At 34.8% G+C, this 22,999-nt stretch overlaps 1 protein-coding gene across 1 annotated transcript in view; it reads right to left on the bottom strand.

Annotated features, from left to right (window-relative positions):
• Nucleotides 1-18,307, bottom strand: part of glra1 (glycine receptor, alpha 1) — a 54,182-nt gene extending 35,875 nt beyond the window's left edge. Inside the window, exons 1-4 of the mRNA XM_088933087.1 lie at nt 17,336-18,307; nt 11,151-11,275; nt 10,825-10,830; nt 1,344-1,382 (exon numbers count right to left, since the gene is read on the bottom strand). Of these exons, the coding sequence (XP_088789213.1) occupies nt 1,344-1,382; nt 10,825-10,830; nt 11,151-11,275; nt 17,336-17,391 (226 nt within the window). The 5' untranslated portion in view covers nt 17,392-18,307. The remainder of the gene's footprint in view (nt 1-1,343; nt 1,383-10,824; nt 10,831-11,150; nt 11,276-17,335) is intronic.
• Nucleotides 18,308-22,999: the final 4,692 nt, after the last annotated feature.

The raw sequence follows: 22,999 nt of genomic DNA, 5'->3' as shown, positions 1-22,999 counted from the left end.
CAGCCTCAGACTGCATAATAAAATGCTTTTCTGAAAGAAAACAAGGAAAACAAAACTGAGCTTTGCTTCACTTCGGAAAAAGAGATTAGTTTATGCATAATAACAATAAATATAACTTAATTTTTCTGTCATACTGGTACAATGACAATATGTATTCTAACAGTTTGTTACAGTTCACAGTTGGGAACTACTTTGTTTGAAATACTTTCCACTGTCCTACATCACCACAGAGGACAGAGTGATATAAAAATTAAAACAACTGATTAAAATACGCATTATATTAATAAAGCAACCACATCGTGTTCTGCTATTAGAGGCTTTGACTTAGGGTTCTTATCACTGGGAATCACCGATAGAAGTATTACTTGAAAAATGTAATGTAATGGAATTATTAATGACACAAAATTCCTGTCAGTCACTTTAATAGTGAAGGCCATTATTGTCCTTCAGGCAGGTTACAATTATAAGTGTGCATTTTTTGACAGTTACAAATGTGGTAATAATAAACCAATTACTTTTAGTTATAAAATTGCTTTTTAATGGGGGGAACCTTTTAATTTTTAAAACTCTATAATGAAATTTAGTCATATAAGAAAAGCAGGAAACTATTCAAATTAAAAATCTTTTTCATTCACTCGAGCGATTCTTGAAATGCGTGCATTAGCTCATTCGGCACTTAAAGCGCCTGGCCACCAAGAGAGATCTAGTAGCAGGTGTCGAGACTAGATCATTACTGAATTACATTGAATTTTTGACAGACTTTTTACGGGAAAATATAGGAGTGCATTTCCATTCAACAGAATGAAAGGGAAGAATTACTGACTTCGACTCAAATTATACTGGTATATAACAAATTCATATTTTACATGAATATGCTGTGAGTATATATTTAAATAGAGAGATCTTTTTGGAGATTATGTAATAAATATTTCTCCCTCTTTCCTCCGCGGTTCAGTAGAACAGGAATCCTAAAAAACTACTGTCGTCAACAGCATGAACGAATATTCTTTTTGTTCTTTTTTAATTGATTTTGCCTGGAGAAAGCACACATCGCATACACCCAGACACATGTCTATGGGTTTTATGCCAAATCTGAATACTCAGTAATACACTGTATAAACATGTATACAATTTCTCTCTCAAACTCATTACAGCCGTGCCCCTCCCTGGTTACTGCATGAGTGAAAAAATAAAACCATAACTGAATTTATTTTATAGTGCTTACTAACCGTTAAAAGTTATCTTCCAAAGTGTTTATCTCTTGCTGTTATTTTTAATCAGGCCGTGTTCTCTGCTGCAACCAAATTACTATCACATTCCATTATAAATGAAAAAGAAAGTACCTTTCTTGTGAGAAGCTTCCGATTTGGAACTCTGTGGGTCTAATAAAGAAAAGATTAGGATTAAACACATCATATTCTAACAGCAAGAATATCATCTTGCGCGAATACATTCTTAAAGCGGAAACACAGCATCTAAAAAAAGCGCAGGGCTACGATTATCGTAATTTTGGATTACGCCTGCCAACACTTCGATACTTTTAAGTGTGTGACAGGGTCGATCCAGGCCTGTAACAGACGAAAGGCAATAGCGGGCGGGCGGGGGGAGGGCAAGGGAGGGATTGCGCTTCAGGGATTTTTTTCCCCTCTTTTTTTTCAGTTACGCCAGAGCGGGCAGGAAAGGAGGCAATGCAAATTGGTCAAGGGAAAAAAAAAGAAGTGGGGGGAGGGAGGATTGGGTTTGCGATGCATACTTGTTCACAGGAGAGCAGAGAATGGGTAGAGGTGGGTGAGCCAAGTGCAGTAAGTAATGCAGTACTTCAATTCAGAATGCCAAGACTACATGTCAAACTGCCTTCACTTCAGCGCGACATCATTTCAACAATGCAGCAAGGATGCATGGAAAGTGGAAAAAAGTGTGATCTTTCACTGACGTCCTGACAGCTGGCAAAGGTCTGTGACATGCCCCTGAATGACGGCTTGAAATTGCACGGGAACTACGAGAACTACACAATAATAATGGTCTACTTCTCCTTTGCCGCATGAAATTTAAAGTACTGTAACGCAGTACTGTTTTTAACCATTTAGGTTGGAGAGCCGGAAAAGCTATGTTGATCAATGTGCATGCATAGGAAATTAGTGCTGGAAGCTCCCAAAGTCGCAGAGCCCAACGTGAAATAATTACACAGATACAGCCCGTGACTTACAATATGATCTGCTTTTCAAAGGTAACTGCCTGGGAGCTTCCTGTATGTAATACATTGTGTAAATTAATCAATAGATTTTTCACTTTTATTTTACAGTTTAAAACAGAGCCAGATTTCAATTTATTGCAAATGCAAATCCTTTACATATACTGTGCAAACAACATTTGGATTTACCTCAAATTTGAATGATAAAGGATTTTTAATGTTTATCTTAAAGAAAATCCAGTTATTGTGTATTTTATGAATTTGTATTTTGCTGATCATGGTTTCTTTACCTGAATGGCTTTTTAATAGCAGTTGTCTATTGGATTTTACTTTGATTAAATACTATCTTTCATATTGTTACAAACTGAAAATAAAATCTAATTCGGCTGAATTATGAGAATGTATAAATGACACTTGTGAAAACACAACAAATATGAGGCATTAAATAATCTTCCTAGCATTCTAAAATCCCTCATTTTAGATTCAGGAATTAGGGATTTACACGATTGCTAAATTAATTAAAAATTCCCTTATAACTAATGCATTCTACTAATTGGAAGTTCTTAAGTGACGTTCAGTAGGGATGACACCAAACCACCTTTGTCCCAGCTATTCTACATCATAATTATTCCGGACGTCTTTTCTCAAAGGTATGCTGCATAAGTATCATTCGCAAATTCATCTCATGCTTCCTTCCTCCACCTCATCTCCACCTTTGAAGGTCCCAGCCTCCACACATCAGCTGTCAGTTGGTAGGAGAACAGAGTGATAAAGCCAGTTTATAGATGGGGATTATTAGGAGGCCATGATTGGTAAAGGCCAATGGGAAATTTGGCCAGGACGCCAGGGTTACACCCCTACTCTTTTCAAGAGACGCTCTGGGATTTTTAATGACCACAGAGAGTCTGGACCTCAGATTTACATCTCATCCGAAGGACAGTGCCTTTTTGCAGACTATAGCTAAATGCTCCATAAATGTCCTGAAACGCACCCAGTTCTTGGGTGTAGTTATTCCTTGTGAACTGATGTACAGTAGAATGCTGGAGCCACACGATGGCTGGTGTTTGGCGTTGCCGCCTCACAGCTCCAGGTCTGATTCCTGCCTAGTCCACGTCACAGGAATTTTTTACTGGATGTTTGGAGCTCCCAGAAACATGCTAGCCAGGATTAAGCGGCTGTTCTAAATGATCCCCTTCACTCCAGTGTCCTGCAACAGACTAGCTGCCCCACTCATGTGCTCTCAGTCCCATCCTGTGCCTTAGGTTTCCAGGCTGTGGCTCGGGCTTGTCTAGGCTCTCCCTTGGACAAGCAGTTTACCGATGATGGATTTAGAATACTTTACTAAGGATATTACAACTAAACTGTCAGACATCTGCTTCATAATTTTCAATCTTAAACTTTAAATGGAACCATATTTCAAAAGGTCGCATGCTGCTGTAAACAAAGATATATGCCATGTAAGCACACAAGAAAGAAACAATTATCACAAAATGTCACAGATATTTATCTCTAGCAATGCGCTAATCTTTCAGGTACAGAGTCTAAATTGAAGGGTGACATGGAAGAATGTGGATCCAAAGAATTGCTTTCTCCTCATATTTGTCTCATGTTTTTATCATAACAGGGTTTATTAAAGTGAAACAAGCATGGAGATGAAGTAATTTTATGCATAGCACTTAAGTAAATAAATCGAAGAATGGTCCTTGAATAAGCCAGGCATTTTCTCAAGAGTCTTCTTGTCTTTTAAAACTTGTTGACTTTGTAACTCTGGATCTGTCAGAGTGATCTTAATATAACCTTAGATGCCCTGTATTGTTCAAAGATCATGTTCAGCAAACACAGACCAATGCATTCTTCTGATTTCATGCATTTTAAAGTAGCAGATATACAAATATTCTATTACATAATAAAATATATATTATATTTTATCATTTAAACATATAACTTCAATTTATTTAAATACATTGTTTTAAAGTTTGTGTATGTGTTTATCATTTATGACAGTAAGGCAATTCTTAAAAAAGAAACATTCAATGTTATATGTATATATACAGTATAAAAGAAAAAAAAGACTCGGCAAAAACAGATATGAAAAAAGGAGCAGAAGAATTACATGAAGCTTGCAGTTCACCTACCATCCATTTCTCATTTTATACTAGTACACAAATACAGAAATATAGACTTTAAAAGCTGCAGATCCAGCAATACGTAAGTACTGTACACAGACAAAAATACAGTTTCCCTCTATTGAAATACTTAACCTTTATTAAGCATTAATCTAGATATTAACCAGACACTGTCAGTATCTGCAACACACTCAAATCACCTGAGACACCCAGCATCACAACCCATTTACAATACATACAGTAACATAAACACTTAAGCAACTCTAGAAGGATAATATATAGTGTATACAGTATATGTAAAATGTGACTATACAGTAAGTCTACAGAATGTACTGCTCTGACATTCAATTACTTTATTTGCAAATATGAACTCTCCAAGACAGGTGACTTCAACAAATAAGCCACATGAATCAAATTTTACTCCATTTTTATACTGTGGAATAAAATAGATCCTTCACACAAACTAAGGTTTAGGTTTAATGAAACTAATATACTGTATAGAAAATCTTCTATCATAGTAAGATTCAGTCTCAATATTGACATGCATTTCTCCATTTTTTTCTGAGTCATTGTCTTGAGATTGCTAATTGAAGTGGTTAAAATCAATCCCATTACATTCAAGGAAGAGTAATGAAATTATCTTAATGCCCTACCTGGTTTCAGAACAGTAAAGTAAGGCTTTACTGTTCAAAAACTGAAAAGCTTCAACAGCTTTTCAGTTTTTGAAGAATAGCTGCTGTATGTGTGTCATTGCAAGGCTCAGAAGAAATACTATCAAGCACTCATATCACAAGGAACAAGAAAAACACAATTATAGTCTAAGTTTTATGTTTCTCTGGTATTAAAATGTAATTTACTGCCCACTTTGTGTCTTTTTTTTCATCATTATTGTAAAGAAGAGGAGACCTGATAAGGTTCAAAACTTCATCCATTTTGATGAGTACAGAAGCATTTCAGTAAGCCAGTTAAATGCAACTATTCTGATGAAAGATTACATTAAAGAGGAAAATGTGTTTAGGTGTATTTCGAATGGAAGGACCATAGTTATAGTTCCAAAGAATCAAAAGCACGAGGCTTCTTTTTGAAAACTTTCCTTATCTGTATGTAAGCTAAGTTGATATTTTCTCCAAAAAGAAGGAATGAATAATTAGAACAGTACTGGTTGGAGGCAAGGTCATTTTTTCATCCAAAGAAGGGGGGATATAATCATCTCTGTTCTTTTGAAAAGTCTGAAGAAGTCTCATATACAAACACATATACTGTATATATAAAGGTGTGAAAGGAAGTTTTATTGTTTCACGTGTCTTTTGTGGGTTATTCCCACTGGGATACAGCACGATCACTTTAGATAATGGAGTTTGTTTAGATATGGAACACAAAATTCACTAGAATGGTGTGCTTGAGGAGAGTGCCTCTTCATTTTAATTAGGTAAAATTTTGGTCTTTGTAGCATAAATGGGAAACAGCTTGCTCTTAATGTGCTCCATGTTATTTTTACAGGGTGAGGAATGCCAAGCATGGGAAAGTACTCATACACTGATGAATGTGTCACGGACACCGTTGAGCAGAAAAGTAATTCTTTTTTTCAGACTTTTGTTCATAGACCTCAAAATGTACCCTCAAAATGTACCCAATTGTTTTTTTAGTGAAACATCTTCTGATATAACCGCTTTCTTGAACAAACAGAAACTCTTATTTACAATGTGAATATCCTGGAGCCTTATCATTGTTTATCTCATCTAAAGTATTGTTCAGCATTCCCTCCTCAATCTTCTTTGCTCTTCAGAGCTGTTCTATGCTATATATATGTGACTGTTTTGATAGCCTTATAAATGTGCTTAATTGTCAGTAAAGGCCAGAATGATAATAAAATACAGAAATACCTAATTCTAATTCTAAATGCAGGCACAACTGACAGAGAGATTTCCTTTTTAATTATATACAAAGTAGTAAAGAAAGTAAATTTTGAACATTTGTAAATTTTTTAATTTACCCAGTCGAGAGGTATCCAGGTGGAACGTAATCAACATGTACTCTATTTTCAAATACTTTATACTTCTTTCAAATGAGGACAATGAATGCTTTTCTGTTTTGATCAATTCTGCATTGAAGGCCATTATTTGTTGCAAAATTTGAAGTCGCCTAAACTGCTGGAATACTTTAAGGGGTGGAAAGAATATATAAAGCTGAACAACCTACTCTGCTATTTCATTAAAGTCATAATCTTGTCTTTTTTATGTTAGAGGTACAGTAGCAAGGATTTGTTTAAAGAGCTGTAACAGACCTCTAACTCAAAGCTTTAGTCATAAATGTCCTTCGGTGCAAATTATATGACAACAGCAGCTTTTGTTAAGTTACCTGGAGGGAATCATTTTTCGCATACTGATTCTCAAGAATAGTAGGACTACAGCCAGCATACTCCACAGCAGACTTGCTTAGAAGGGAGACTAACAGGCTCTCATTGCACAGTGTATAACTGAATGGGTAAACAATTCTGATGGGGATAACTTGTATAGGTTCTAGGTGTTTCACTGCCCTAAAACCCCACATCCAAATCACAAACAGTGTACAGCTCATCTCATGCCCAGGATGCTGATTTTTGTAGCTCAGACAAGCTCTTGATCTTGGTTTAGTTCTTTAGATTTGCTGCATTGTCTGGGGAATATCCCCAGGCTCAAGTACAGATTCATTTTTCACCCTGTGACTCAGCAAGTAGGTTGGCTAATGTCCTCGTTTTAAGTTCACTGGCTCCACAAAATCAGCATTTTGCACTTTTAGTGCAACATCTAAAAAGAGAACCTTGCTTGGAAAAGATGAATGCAAGTGCCTAGCTCTTTGAAATGTGTCCAACACTCATGGGTTTTCTAAGATAAAATAAGATGAAGTCTGTAGAAATGTCCATATTGTGCATACTCTCTTAGGTAAGGACGTTAATAATATTCAATACATAATTTGATTCTTACAGTATATACAAAAAGGAGGGGTGGCAAATTTCTTGGAAATTTCAAGATATGCTATGGCAGCCGTTTGCAATCCAAAACAGCAGTAACATTTTAATTCATAAGACATCAATTTAAAAATAAAATTGTATTTGATTGGTTAAATACTAACAACTGTATATCTGCATAAATTACTTGAGCTTTGGAATTCCTGCGGTATTTAGTTACATACACAGACTAAATTACAGAAATTTCCAAATGTACTGCATGTCAAAGCGACCTGAATCAAACCTACTGTATACACATCGAACTGAACATGATCCATAAATTGCTTATGTTGTTCAGTTCATGAAGCCAAATTTCTTTCTCTCCTTGCAGCTCATTTCACTGATTCCTCATACTTACAACCAAGAAACACAATGTTCTTCTCAGGTATTAACAGCATTCACTGTGTAAAAATCTATACTTTGGGGCTGATAAATACCCAATGATAAAAAAATATGAGGACAATTTAAAAAAATCTTCACCCTTTTTATCCTACTTGGGTATCCTGGTAACCGTATCTAAAAATATGCCAAGTGCTATAATACAACAATTACAAATACAACTTGGACTTTTTTTATTTTTCCAGAGCATTATTATTATTATTTTAATTAGAAAAAAGAGGAAAATAAGTGTAATCAAATTGTAAATACAAAAGACCTTTTAATTACATTGTGATGGTTTCATTTCTTTTTATTTTCATTTTCTATATTAATGTATTTTTCCCCTTTGAGAAGCAGTAGGTATAATTAACACTTTGAAATAGAACGTTGTTACTTTTTCAGAATTTTAAAATGCTACTGTATCTCTAATCATTTATTTTATTACTTTTAGTTTGTGTTTAAAAGAATAATCTGAACGTTGAGTACTTTTGGAATAATAAAATAAACATCTAAGTCTGCTTCAGAAATAAAATTATGTTTTTTGGGAAATTTTTACAACTATCCAAAATTTAAGTTCTCAAACAAGTTTTCTATGGGTTTGTTCCATTATAATTTGTGTTGTAGACACCACACAGGGTGCATTGCAGTTTAATCACATGGTGGTAACAGTAAATTAACATGAAGTCGCATCAGCATATTATCTTTCAGTTCTGTAGGTTAACACATGAATGAAGAAGAAAAGCAAAGGAATAGACATATACATAACATCCAAAAGCAATCAGTAAATATACTGCAGCACACTGTATATTTACAAATGAACTTGTCTTAAAATCCATTCAGAGCCAAGGTGACAAAATCATTCTTGTTTAAAGCCTTACACTGATCATCACTGTAATGCACTGTGGCAGTTTTAACACAGCTCTGGGATGGCAACAAAAGAAGACTCCACTTCACTTATTTATTACTTTAAAACCCAGTTAAAAGGCACCTAGTGAACTTACACCCCCTACGCTTAACTTTGATGATCACAAATCTAAAAACCAATTCTTAAAAAAATGGAATCACCTTGAGTCATTGGTCAGAATGTCCCTATAGGCAAAACAGGGCATACACGCAATTTAGATATTTTTAAAAAGGCAGTCTTGTCTATGCAGACACTAAAAAAAATAATTCTGGTGCAGTTTCAAGTTTGAGTAATATGCAATTTATATAGGAATAGATATATAAGATACATACATTTACATAGAGAGTTTTAGTGTGGCTGTGTTCACAGTTACCATGGGTAAAATAAACACATAAATAACAAATAGATACATAAATAATTGTTGCTCTTAAATTGAAATTTTTACCTGAGTAAACCTGATTGTAATGTTCATCTGGATTAACTCAGTTACAACAAATCACTGCATGGGATTGTCAAGGTTATGCCAATCTAGGATTTACAGTATATAATATGTTATAGAGAAAAATACATTTATGACAGTTTCCCACATCTTGCTTCAGTGATGATCAGTGTAATTTCTTTCCATGCTGGCACATTCTTAGCTTCAGGCATTTTTTTATTTCTTTGGCTGTTGCTCCACTACCAAATTAGCAGAACTGGTGCTAATTTGACAAGGTGTGCTCCTTCACTGTAGGAGTTGTGAGAATCCTCATGTCATATTAAATGGTGTTTATTAACAGCAACCCTCCGTAATTTCAAAACTCAGACTGAGGCCATTGAAAGTGTGCTGGCTTACTTGAGTGCTGACAGGGTGTCTGTGTCCCACTGGAAAGTGCAAAAGCTTCGTCTGGCTGGATTTTTAAAATAGGATTCTTGTTTGTTTCTTACTTGAAAAACGTTTCTGTGAATCATGTTCGAAAATAACTCGGCACTGAAGTGTCAGCCTGCAGAGGCATTCTTACCCTGACAAGAATAAATAACCTTTGCAGTTCTGACTGTTCTGTCTGTGTGAAGGAAATTTCCAGCTAGTAAACACTCATTACGTAAGGGAACAAGCAGACATTCATTCCATGCTGCAAAGTATAAAATAAAAAACTACCCAAAAAATCATAAGGCAGCAATGGAACAGGAAGTGTACCAATTAAATTTGTAGCATTACTAAGTTTTAGTTAACCAACTTTACTAAAGTGTGGGTAAATACCACTTCATTTAATATTTAATATACATTTGTATATTATATTGTTTGGCTAAAAAAATTCAAATGTTTCAGTTTTGTTTTAGTTTGCAATTCAGAAAAAAATGTTTTTGAACCGTTTTACATGGTGTTTATCATGTACAGTATTATGTCCTGTATTTGAGATACTTCATGAACACTGAAGGGAATCTTAAATTAAATATCCCGGTTAGTGTCAAACACTTATTCACCCATCAGTCAAAAGACACATATTATAAACGTCCAGTGGATTTTCTTTAACTTTGTAAAACAATGCTTGCCTGTTTATATATTTCTGATCTCTGCATATTGGAGGGTTGCCACTCTTAAAAGACACTGCTTGTATTACATACTCATACAAACCTCTGAGACATTTTAAAAGGTACAGTAACAGAATTTACATTAAGATTTTGTTTCAACAATTGTTCCTTTTAATGATGGCCTTTCTCTTATAAACATGGAAATTGTGCCCAACACTTGCAGTGACCTCAAAAAAGTCAACACTTACAGTTAACTCAAAGAACTGAAAATGTCATCTTAATTACCCACAAGACATACATTTAGGATATTGAGATCTTGCTGAGGTTGATTACAGGAATGTAGCCATCCTACAGACACTGTGAAACTATTGTAAATGGGAGTAAAACCCTCTAAAGACAAACAGTTAATATGTCTGGAGATTTTTGAGGGACGAGGTAAATTTGCAACTACAAGTTCAGTAATCCCGATTCAACAGAAAAATACAAGATTTTAAAGAACTCAGCTGAATTTTGTTGCAGCTTTAAGGTACTCAATGGGAAATGTCTGAGTTACAGAATATAACACTTGCTTGAAAGTGTAGTTTTAGAATAATCACAGGGAGAATCTTTGATGTAATTCAGAAGTACTGTAATGCCTAGGCTCATGTGAATTTAGCAGTGGCTTATGTCAGTAAATCATCTTATCAATTCTTTTAAGCTTCAGTTAAAAATATTCCTTACTGCAAACTCACAACTATGGCTTACAATTGGTGTTCAGATTCTATGTATAAATACTTTTTATTCAACAACAAATTCAGGAAACGTACAGTATATTTTGTTTGCTGTCCTTTTTATGATTTTAAATGTATTTTAAATATTTTATTAGCTTTCCTTCAGTTAGAGTTTATGGCTTTAGCTACTGATAAAATCCACAATGTGCATCATTAAAAGTGAGAGAAAGACATAGAAAGCAACATTTTTTTTTCCAACTATGAAATATCCCCTGCTGTATTTAGGCGAGGTTTGGCTACATTCCTGTTTGGTATCCAATGGTGTCTTTGTGGTCTGTCCTACCTTTAAAATTGGGCCTGATTCTTGCATCGTACCCTGACACTTTCCCCATGAGTTTATCCAAGAATTCAGAAGGAGGCATTGGAGTGGAAGCTTTTCGTGCAGCAGCTTCTTTGGAGGCTGCTAAACTGAAAAAGAAAGGAATAACAAATATTTACTTACACGAGCCTTAACACTAATAAGTAGGAGTAAATAGAATCCATTCGTAATAAATGATTTACAGATTTTTCACACATCTAATAACAGCACTTGTGCAGTAACATGTGGGGATACCAGCGTGAATGGTTTCAGCTACTTAAGACAAGGAGGCTTTGTTTTAAGAGCAGGAAGGTTAAATCCCTTTTAACAACATTAACAGTGATTTAAGTGAAGAGCTGGACTTTGTACCATGTGATGTGCATCTGAAGTGGTTTGTAGCAGTGTTCCACTATGAGGGAAATCCCTTTGTTGGTATTTGAAGCACATTGTCAAAAGCGACCTTTTATTTGAAGGATTTTTTTGTAGAGTCTCATTAGTCAATTGACTGGAAAATCTCACTTTCTCTACAAGATAAAAAAAAACATTCTATAATAGGAATTAATACTTTCAAGCTCTCATCTTTTCACAGTGCTGAAATGCCGAGCTGTCTAAAGAGACTTCTAACACAGCTTTGCAGTAACTCTGCAGTCACAGGCAGCTGTTTTGTCCTTATGGCTCTTCAGTGTGACTTATCTTAGACTGACAAAATGGGCATATATCCATGCCTCACAAGAACACCTTTCAGGGTGATGGTGTGTTTTAAGAGCTATTTAGATGGTTCCGTTTTTCAGTATTGTGAAAAGGTGAGAGCTAATTAATATCCTATCCCATAATTTATAGCTACTGCCTCCTCTTAAAGTACACCATAACACTACAAGGTGTTCCTTGATCAATTATGTAGATAGGTACTTTCTAGCATTAATATGAAGTTAGCAGTTTGGTGGTACAATTGTGAAAGTTATTGAATGGTATTTATTTTTTTATTTTGTAAAACTGAGCTCTAAAAATGTGGATTGTGAAATCAGATTACATAACTGTTCAACACAATTGAAAAATAAAGATTATTTTAACATCTAAACCTATCTATGCTTTTCTATCTACTAAAATATGAGAACAATGAAGTACAGTGGACCTCTGAAACTTCATCTTAACCACTTAAAATAAGTTTGACAATTTTATAATGTTCTTTACTCAAGTCTTGACAGCCAATGAACTGTAACAGTGGGAACATACAGTATCACCTGTGTAACTGCTGTAGTAATGCTTCTAGGATTATTGTAGGATGTGTTGTACTGTAGGATGTCTTATAATGAAGCTGCAATATAATCTTTTGGTATGCTATTACAATTCTGAGTCAGTCATAAAGTTCTATAGCCACTACTGAGTTGATTGAGGACTGTGTAAAAGGAATACAACTCAAAACATCTGTAAAGATGTTGAACATAGATTGGGTCGGTATGCTGACAGAAGATGTTCTGTAAATGTTTAACCTTGATGGGGATTAAAAATGGAAACACTAACTTATTTGTAATAAAATTTTTCAAATATAATCTAAAGAGTTGTCACTGTAAAAGGTCATTATTTTTCATGACCTCACAGTCCCTGAAGGTTCCTACTCTGGTCTGAGGGGCTGCACATGTGAACAAACCCCCAGAGACTCATGGACCTGGATTTTGTGTCTGTCTCTGATGAAGATTAATTACAAATAATTTCATTGAATTGGTACATTACAGGTGTGTTTCCTTTGAGATGTGGCTAGTTTTATTATGTACGATGACCACATTCTCCACTTTGTAAATCTTGAACAAATTATTTCTGAGTTTCATTATAAATTATAAGAAATGCTTATAAATTGGGAATAACTTCTAACTTCCTCATGTATACACTTGAGGAATTGAACTTTACCATTTTTTGTCCCAGTGAAACTCACTTTCTAAGGAGCTTAAAATGTCAGTGATCAGAAAAGGTGGTATGTAAATTAAAAATGTAGTGACCTACAAATGGTGCTGAACCAGCCTTAAAACCACCATAAAAACAGTTATTTATCCTTTTATTCCAGATGTTAAAGCAAACTGCTTTTTGTTGTAATCGCTGGACTGTTTTCAAAGTCAAATCTTTAAAAACATCCTCAGTCTTTTCCCACTTACATCAGAAAGATTGTGGTTTTTACTCCCTTTCACAAAATGAAATACAACAATAATGACAATGGCAAAAACAACAACATTGCTGACAACATAAAAGCCGAGTACTGTAAATCTATCTCACGGTTACTGTATTCTGGCTTTTGTAAAATTTACAACTACTTTGGAAACAATGCTTACATTTAAAAACTCTGCTCACATCAAAGCTACATGCATTTACTGTATGACAAACTGATAAATCACTGAACAATCATGTTTAGTAAATGAAGCCCCAATGTCACTGGTAATGAAATGTGAAAATATAGATGCGTAACCAGCCAGTAAACAATCAAACGACCTACATGTGTTAGGCTAAAAGTTACAGATATTATAATTACTTTTATGCTTTATCAAATCTCTAATGAATATAGTTGTCATTTTTATGATCAGCAGTTTTATGGTAACGTGATATACATGTTTTATTTCTTGTGAAACTCTGAATAAAATTGTCATTTAATACTACACACTTTGAATAAGCTCATAAGATGCCCACCATGTATTATTGATGATAATAGCCATGTTTCAATCTAAAAAAAATAGTAAATCAAATTGTGATTCAACTACATCATAGTGTGAAGGAGAATGAAAGATAGCACTAGTAATAAACTGATTTATTTGTTCCTTAATCCATCTTGTTCTACCCTGATCAATAATGTATTATCATTCATCAGCTCTTGGAAATGAACCTGCCAGCAAGTGATCAGAGCAGGGGAGATATACAGTACAGTAAGACTCTTCTTCTATTTTCATTTATTTTTTAAAAGTCTTGTTCTGGTATGGCAAAAAAAGTGTTAGTATGCCTATTCTATTCCTAACCTGTTATGCTCTGATTAACTTTTTAAACACATTTGAGTGAAATAAGGAAGGTCTATTAAGTTTCTGAAATCTTGGCCTTGAATGCATAATCTGTCTTGAATAAGAACTCATGAGATTAACATTTTTCAGTCAAGACGACAATTTAAATATGATTCGTTTGAGAATAAAGATGGATGGGCCAATTTTTTTTTCTGGAATAATAGTTGAAGGATTTATAACACTTGAGGTCAACAGCATCTTCAAGGCATGGACTATTAGGAATGGTCACTAAAATGGTCACACTTTTACCAACTAATCACCACTGGTCAAAACCAGAGAGACTCAAGCCTGAATAGGATACACCTGATCAAGGATGGATTTAAAGGCCTCATTCCTCTTCTTATTTAAAGGAAAACATTAATTTGCTTTGGACACAGAAAGAAAGAAAGAAAGAAACAAACAAACAAACAAAAAAAACAAATACACATTTGAGCGCAGAACAAAATGCCCTTAGCATTTTAAGGAACACTTGGCTATAGATGAATTAGATCCTCTAACACAGGAGGACTGCTTGATGTAGCACATTTACAGTGGTGCTGGACATGCATCTCAACGACCGGACAGAGACACCATCATGAAAGCAGTGACAGGGCTTCTGTATGGCAGTATCTCCCACCGTCTTTTAGTATGGGCAATCTCTTTGAAGCTAGCACTTTTCCTACAGCTTATAATAATTATACAGCAGATAGTAATCATACAAATAATTATTTTAAATATTTAAAACAGACATCGAAGCAATTGTGTTAATCCTGAATGCCACCTAGGTTTTAATTACAAAATAAATATTTAATTAAAAGGGTAGAAAATATAAACAGTTTATCCATAAATATTATCATAAAAAGCATTGAGGAGCAATGTAAATTATCAGGATAGGTTAATTCCACATGTCATATTCCCCTTAAAAAACATTAAGAGAGAGGGAAAAAGTGAGAAAAACAGATGCAGTTCTCATATTATTGTTAACTTATCTAGGGAATGGCAGCATATCTTAAATCTTTAAATATGAAACAGAACTACCCTGAAAGAAATTCTGGAAATTTCCAGTAATACATAGTATTTTGTTTATTGTAGGCTGCTATTCTTTACTGCCTCAGAAGCAGCTAAGGAAATGTCGGACACTATTGGGATACTACTTCATGCGTGCAGAAATAATAAAAGAACAATATGTTGAACAGTAGTTGTACGTCAGAGCTGTCCACCTGTGATCCTGTAGGACCAGTGTTTCTGTAGGCTTTCTAGGTCACATCAAAGCACCAGCTGAGGAGATAGAAAAACTTGCTAAATTGGTATAATGAAGTAAAAAATGTGCTGATTTATGTTGTAAAGAGTTACAGTATGGTGAAATGAAAACCTGCAGGCACACCAGCCCTCCAGTGTCAGGACTGGATGCTTCTGTCCTATGTTGTATCATTAATGGCGCCTTTAAGAATTACAGTATATTGCTCATCCTGAAATTTAATATTTGTCAAATATAAAAAAAATAACCATCCACATCTCCAAAAAGAAAAATGAAAAACAGAAGGATAACTGCAAAGACAAGAAAGGTTAAATGGGTGTAGTCTGTTTATTTGCATTGTTACAAAATTTCATGGTGATTAAACCTGTAAAAAGATCTCGGCCTGTTATTTTCTTGAGTTCCGTTTTGGCTAAACAACATATTCGAGACACAACAGATGTTTGTATACAATCAGTATTCACCAGCCGCATTCACTTTGACAAAGTGATCAATGGCTTGTTATAAATCTGCATTTAAAATGAGGTCCAGGTCTGGAAAGAGATTGGAGGAGAGATATCAATTAAGGCAAATTGTGCAGAGTTCAGCACTGAGTACCGAGACGACGCAATGTGCAATATTCTGATCCATGTTCATTACTAAGCGACGCGCTCAGAATGCGAAATAATTACTATTTAGATTTTTTAAAATAATCACATCATTTTTAACGTCCTTTTTATTTCACCACTTTTTAAAATATGATTGTTTTAGAAAACAGCTTTATTTAATTACGTCAACTTTCACTTGCTTCTTCAATCGAATTGTAGAGTAGAAAACTCCTAGCTAAAAAATAGTCTTCTCAATCTCAGACTTGATGACGTTTGAGTTTATCTCATTGCCCTAGTCACTGATTTAATTATCACTACAAAAGAGTGAAGGCACTAGTAACGGATTAATTTAAAAACAACAAATGATGCCGACAATTCCACGCTAATGAAGCACTTCTTATCTTCTTAAAGCACTTCTTAAAGAAATAGCACTATTCCATTTAGCATGTTCAATTTATTTTCCCCCTCCAAGTATATAGTGTGTACAATTCATATAGAAAGTTGCAAAACACATTTGAAATGCAAATACAATCCACTTTATTCAATAGTAAGCTTTTTTTTTAAGTATGCATTTCCACGGAAACTTAGAAAAAAACATAACTCGGTTTCACATATCACACAAAATAGCATAAAACGAAATAATAACCTGACTTTTCTTACACAGCATTGAATATTAGCTCGAAAAACTGAGTTGTCATTTAAGTACTGTAATGAATCCATTGTACCTAGGTTTTAGCGTAGCAATGCTGTTTGCGGTGACAACATTTTACTGATTTTTTTTCCACGACATTCCTATTGTTGGCTACTTTGCAGAAGTCTGTATGTTAAACTATATAATGTATTAACTGAGAAGGAGATTCTGATTTTTAAAGCATAGTACTGCTACAAAGTAAAAAAAAAATAAAGCAAAGAGATTTTTTCATTAGACAAGGCCTGTTGATTTGAGTGCCCTTTTTCCTGCAGCTAAGGTGATCTTATCCCACGATAACCACTAGTCCTCGCTGTTTGCTTAGTCTCAATAAGGCTTCTGAATTCAGCAATGCAGTTAGTGACTTAATGTAACTAATTACATTCCATGTGCAAAAAACATTAATGACTACAATTCATTATTACAAATGAGATGCTAGCTAACAATTCATCATCACCGAAAGGTGTGTAACAATTATACGGATGCACGAATATTTTATTTAAATTGTTGTTAAAAATAGATGCACATTTCTTTACTGTTGAAGACAATTCGGATATATTCACGGCATTTAGAAGCGAATAATACTCCTAGCATTTCACAACATTTACTATAACATAGAAGCTTACCTGAAAAATACTATAGTTTCCCACAGATAGATCCCAAGTGCGTTTAGTCGGTACATTTTTGCCGGTTTTGGAAGAATAAAAGGAGTTACTGTCGCACTGTCTGGAGAATTTCCTTGTAGACTCCGTACTTCTAATATTTTGTGTTATATATTTTTTGCAGATTCCCAAAGGTTATCCCAGGTTTTCAGAATCAAAACTGAGTAGATTACAAAGTCCCGGGACCACCTACTCAGAACTCTGTACATTGATTTGAATAACCTTATTTAAAAGAGCTCCTTTCAGAACCATGGATAGAGACAATAGTCGTTTTAATGTACCCGCTTCATGCTGTAATGGCTTCAATACTTTCGGCAAAGCACACGTTAAAACCTCTTATTTTCCGAGTTTTATTCTGTGCAATCCGCTGTTCTGATTCTTCAGGATTACTTGCAAAGGGGTGCTGTGAATTCTCCTTCATTGATTTTTTTTTTACTGCCAACTACGCTGCGTTGCAATGTCAATTTTAACGGCTGCGCTGCATATGCTTAACATTACCCGAATCCGTGATGTACAGAACTTGCTCGTGTGAGCGCTCGTACATAAATTCTTTGATGTTGTCTTTCATTTAAATCCCAAAGAAAGTGCTATTGCTGTCAAGCCACACATAGTTATAGGGACCAAGCCGTAGCTGGCTGGTGTTGTACTGCAGGTAATTGTATTTTCTAGGTGGTTTATTTCCCCAGAGAAGATTGTTATTGCTGGAGGAAGAAAGTCCCATTGTATGGGAGAGTTTGGGAATCGCAGCTCGTTTCAGATTTCATGGCTTTTGGATCCTCATGATGAAGCCGGGTTTTTTTCTTGGGGTGTCGACGCTTCGAGCTTCTTCCATAGCTCATGTAACCCCAGCGAAAAGGAGACAGTCCCTGTGTATTTTCCCACTGCAGTCATTTACTAAACTCAAAAAGCACTTCACCTTTCGACGCACGCCCACCTATCGCTTTCATTGGTCTATACGGTCCATAGACAGGTTATGTACAGTCCGATTGGATAACGCTATTGTCAGTCATTAAAGCCTTGTTGTGGAATGCACAGAGGTGTCAAAAATGCAGTATTTTAATCGTTTTCTGAAGTACTGGATTAAAGCAGGTATTCTCTTGTTGCCTTAAGATGAAAAGAATGTTAATACCGTTGTTTCTAATCTATCAAACAAACGCAGTTTATGCTGCAAGATTCGTTTTTTTTTCCAATAGCGCCAATCTTTCGAATTGCTTGGTTAAAACAGAAGTTTGACCTCTAGTTGTGATGTATTTAAGAGAATGTACGGCCACGCAGAACGATTTGCTGGAAATAAAATGGTTATCCTAGTTCACATTAGCATCCTGTATGAGAAGAAATAACTGCTAAAGCGGTTTAGAGAGCATGTCTTCACTGCACGCTAAAATTCTTTTCTAACACCGTCTACTGTAGATAGCAATGATTAATGTGGTTCACAGGCAGTGTAGTCCTGCAAAGATGATCTCGCTGCACTGCAGTTTCATTAGGACTGTTGTCCAAATTGTCCATTGGAACGTGCTGTTGTTAAGAACATTTTGCCTTAAGCGGTATGCAGAAGTGGATAAAGGCTGGAAAAGGCAGTTTATTGTGATTTTAGATGTTAGAAGATCCTGCATATATAACGTGTGAACATTTGTAAAAGAAAAAAAAAGCTTACGGTTATACTTGCTAATTTGAACATATATACAAATATTCCTTACAAACAAAATATTTTAAATTGCATGTTATTGAATTATATACATAGAAGATGGGAGATTTATTTATTATCGCAGTTCTGCACTAAGGGACCTCGTGTATCACATGTACTTAAATACGTGAATTAGACACAGTAAACCCCGTTTGGCTTTAGTTTATCCAGTCTCAATGTCTGCTACTCAACATAGGCTTTACAAAAAAACAGGCTTTATATTGGCTGCATCTGATTATGATGATAATGAGTTTGTATACAGAAAATGAATGGGGGGTCAGAATGATACATCCTTCACATACTGTAGTTCCTCATCACAACAACAAACACCTTACATCAACTTCTGTGGGTGAGTTTTAAAAATTAAAAAAATAATTAGCTTTCAAAATAATTGAAAGCTACCCAGGGAGAACCTTCGATTACATCTTTAAAAAAGAAAATATTGCCCCAATAAATGCCCCATTACATGAATTTAAAAAGTCTGTTTGGTCTAATACTCTTTTATTATTTTAAAAAACAGATATGGACTGCACTGTGATCTGAGACTTGGCTTGACTCATATTTACTTACTGGATTGCAAATTAAAAGAGACGTATTAGACTTTAGAGTCTGTAAGTTTATTTTAGCAAGAGCATACTAGAGCCATCATTCATTAAAATGCTTCCCACCACACTATAAATATAAAGCTCTTGTAACTGCCTTACATACAGTAGCTTCTTAAAATGGTAATTGTACTACTAAGGATGATGCATGTATTTCAGTTGGTCAAATGATATCTAGTGTGCAGATATACTTTACTGGAATATGGAAATGGAAGACATAGTGGGTATATGATGCAATTGTTACTAAATTTAATAATGAATAAGCACAATTCATTATTACAGTAAATATGAAAAGACAAGTGAATACATTGTTCAGAACATTCATGTTTGGTATGTGAGTCCTTCTTATTGTACAGATCTTCAGTTCCTATTCTTGCTCCCATTCATTTTATCAAAGAAATGCAATGTTTTTCCCAGTTTGTTCCATGACTTTCTGGGCAGAAGTGTGGAGCAGTGGTCAGGGTTCTGGACATCCAGCTGAAAGGCTGGAGGTTTAAATGCTAGTTGAGACAGTGCTGCTCTGACCTTGAGCAAGGTACAGTAATTCCCCTGAACTGTTCCAGTTGGAAACCCAGCTGTACAATTGGATACAAATGTAAGTTTGAATGAAAAAAAACATCATCCAACCAAACAGATATGTATACCACCAAACATCTCAGAACTGGCCTTACCTGTGAAGAATACTCTTTACAGGTTTGATGTTCTTTCATTTCTGTTACCTATTTTTTTTTTGTTTCTGTTTCCTTTTCTCAGAAAAAGATTACCAACCAGTTACAGGCCAAACACCCCTTGAACTAATATGTATCTTACTGTTTTTGAAGAAATATTAACATCTGAATTTACAGCAAGCTCATTCTCTACTGGATTATTGCCAATAAACTAAAAATTGATATCACATTTGGATAGATTGGGTTTTCTCCTCTTGACCAATTCTGTTGTCAATGGTAACTGTTTCACAGGCTTTTGAGGGTCTTACAAAGGCACAGGGTGAAATTTGAAGCCAGGCTGGGAGGTGTTATAGGAGTAGTATTCTTTAGCTTGATCTTTAATTGCTGTATACAGTTACTTGGCATGTGTGATTACCTTCCTAGTAGCTATTGCATTCACTATAATGAATATACTGTATAACTCCCTATAAGTTTCAAACTCTAAAACCATATTACTGCCTATCAGTACGCAAGTTGTCAAGCAACAATCACATTGTACCATGTCAACACAGTACTTTATTAGGCAACATTTCATTTTGACACAGTATATATCATTATATCACATACAATATTCATTGCATTATATACTCACTTTGTTTTCCATTTCCAAAATGTCCAATATTTTACATCACATTAATTATATATTGACTTATGCTTCTCTGAACACAAGGACATTTTCATGTCTTCTCATATGGGTCACAGTGTCTCCTCTCTGTAGAATGCACAGAACTTTAGAATACTGTTGATCTGAGGAGACAAACTGGTGTGGTTAAAGTCTGAACATGTTAAATAGATAATTTATCTCTCTTAAAACTTCATGGTATCATTAATTGACAAGATCAACATGGATGTCAGATGCTCCTGCAGAATCTACCATTGTATGGTTTTATCATTATACAATTGAAAAAATCTTTCTTTTCATTTCTTTTTTCAAAATACAGTACAGCTCCCAGACCTGCGCACATTTTATAGTAATATAAAAATACTACTAATAATAACAATAATAATATCTAGTACTATGTAGTATGAAACATTTCTCAATTAGAGGAATTTGGAGGCAACATTTATCCAAATAAGATTATGTGTAAGAATAGACAGATACAAAGTGTCATTATTTTACATTCTACTGTGTTCATATACTACACACATTTGTTTCACAGTGTTTGTTTGCAGCTTTCCCAAATATTGAGGAAGCATCAGAGGCACCTTGCCCAGAAATGTGTGTAAATTTCTCCATGTAGATACCCCTGCCTCTCTGTTTTGTCAAAGTTTTGAACTATGGAAAGCCAAGTAATAGGGATGTGTGGGTATCCCTGTTATTTGGATAACAAGCCATCCAAGTGGCCATGCAAATAAATGATAGAAACCCAAAAGAAAAAGTATGTAATATACTCTACATAATATCTATAACCTAAAATAAATCTAATATTGAATAATCATATCTATAATCTAAAATTATAATCTATACAATAAACTCATTCGAATAAATCAATAATAATTTAATAAAAAATACTGTTAATAAAAAACAGTGATATTTTCAGTAAAGAATTAAATGATAAAGGGAAAGATTATTTAAATAAGATGAGTCACTGTGTTTCTTGATGTAACCATGTCAAAGAATGCTTATGTTCCCCCCAAAAATGTATACCAGATTTACACCATGCTGTACATTAATCTGGTCCATATTTCTTAAATCAATCTGTATTTTTAGTTCTGGTATTACGAGAGGGAAAGGATTACAAGGCTTTCTAAGGAACTTAGCCCACCTTCGCATAGAAATCGTTAGGCACTCAAAGAGCAATCCTCAGCTTTACTTCCGCTTATAGGTTGCCATCCATCTGCCTTAGCATTAATCCCGGACTCTGTATGATCCTAAAAACGCGAAAGACATCACACTGTCATCGGTTTAGGACAGGGGAGTAGCTGAGCATGATGATTCAGGCTGAATATAGACACCTGTGACAGAGTCTATATCCATTTACAATGCAAAAAAACACTTGAGGCATCTAGTCCAAGAAGAACACATGTTCACATGGAACAGAAGGTAATGAAGATAACAGCTCCATGCAGTGAAATGTTTATTCATGGAATCCCTTGACAGTAAGGTTTGACTTCTGTAAAGGTCAGCTAAACACATAGTATTTTTTTCACCTACAGTAATACAAGGATGCTCTACCTTAGAGCTTACATACTCCATGGTAAATGAACAGAGAAACCAACCAAAAATGCTCAATTCTGTCTGTGCACAAAAGAAGGTTTGTCGTTCTTTCAAAGGCGGCTTTAAAGCTTTAAAAACAGTGAAATTGCAGGAAGCAGTTTTAAGTGAAAATGATAAATTTAGTCATACTTTAAGAATATTGGCTTTCTGTGTTTGTTATTTTTGTGATGTTCTGATCAGAGTGTACTCAGTTTAGCACAGATTTCTGTTTCTTCAAGTTCTCTTAAAATAGAGCAACAAAACACCCTGCTGTCTCAATGGTATACATGCCATTGCAGTAAACAATCCAAAATATGATGTTCAGAATAATTACAATTGTTTTGATATTTTAATAGAAATGCCCTGGGCCACAAATCAGCTCAAGAACTATGAGAAAAATCAAAATTACCAGTAATTTCCACAGAGACCTAGGAACTA

The sequence above is a fragment of the Atractosteus spatula genome, chromosome 14 (genome assembly GCF_055471065.1).
Source record: "Atractosteus spatula isolate fAtrSpa1 chromosome 14, fAtrSpa1.hap1, whole genome shotgun sequence".
Taxonomy (NCBI): domain Eukaryota; kingdom Metazoa; phylum Chordata; class Actinopteri; order Semionotiformes; family Lepisosteidae; genus Atractosteus; species Atractosteus spatula.
Note: the sequence above shows the minus strand (reverse complement) of the source record. Positions and strands in the feature narration are given on the sequence as shown.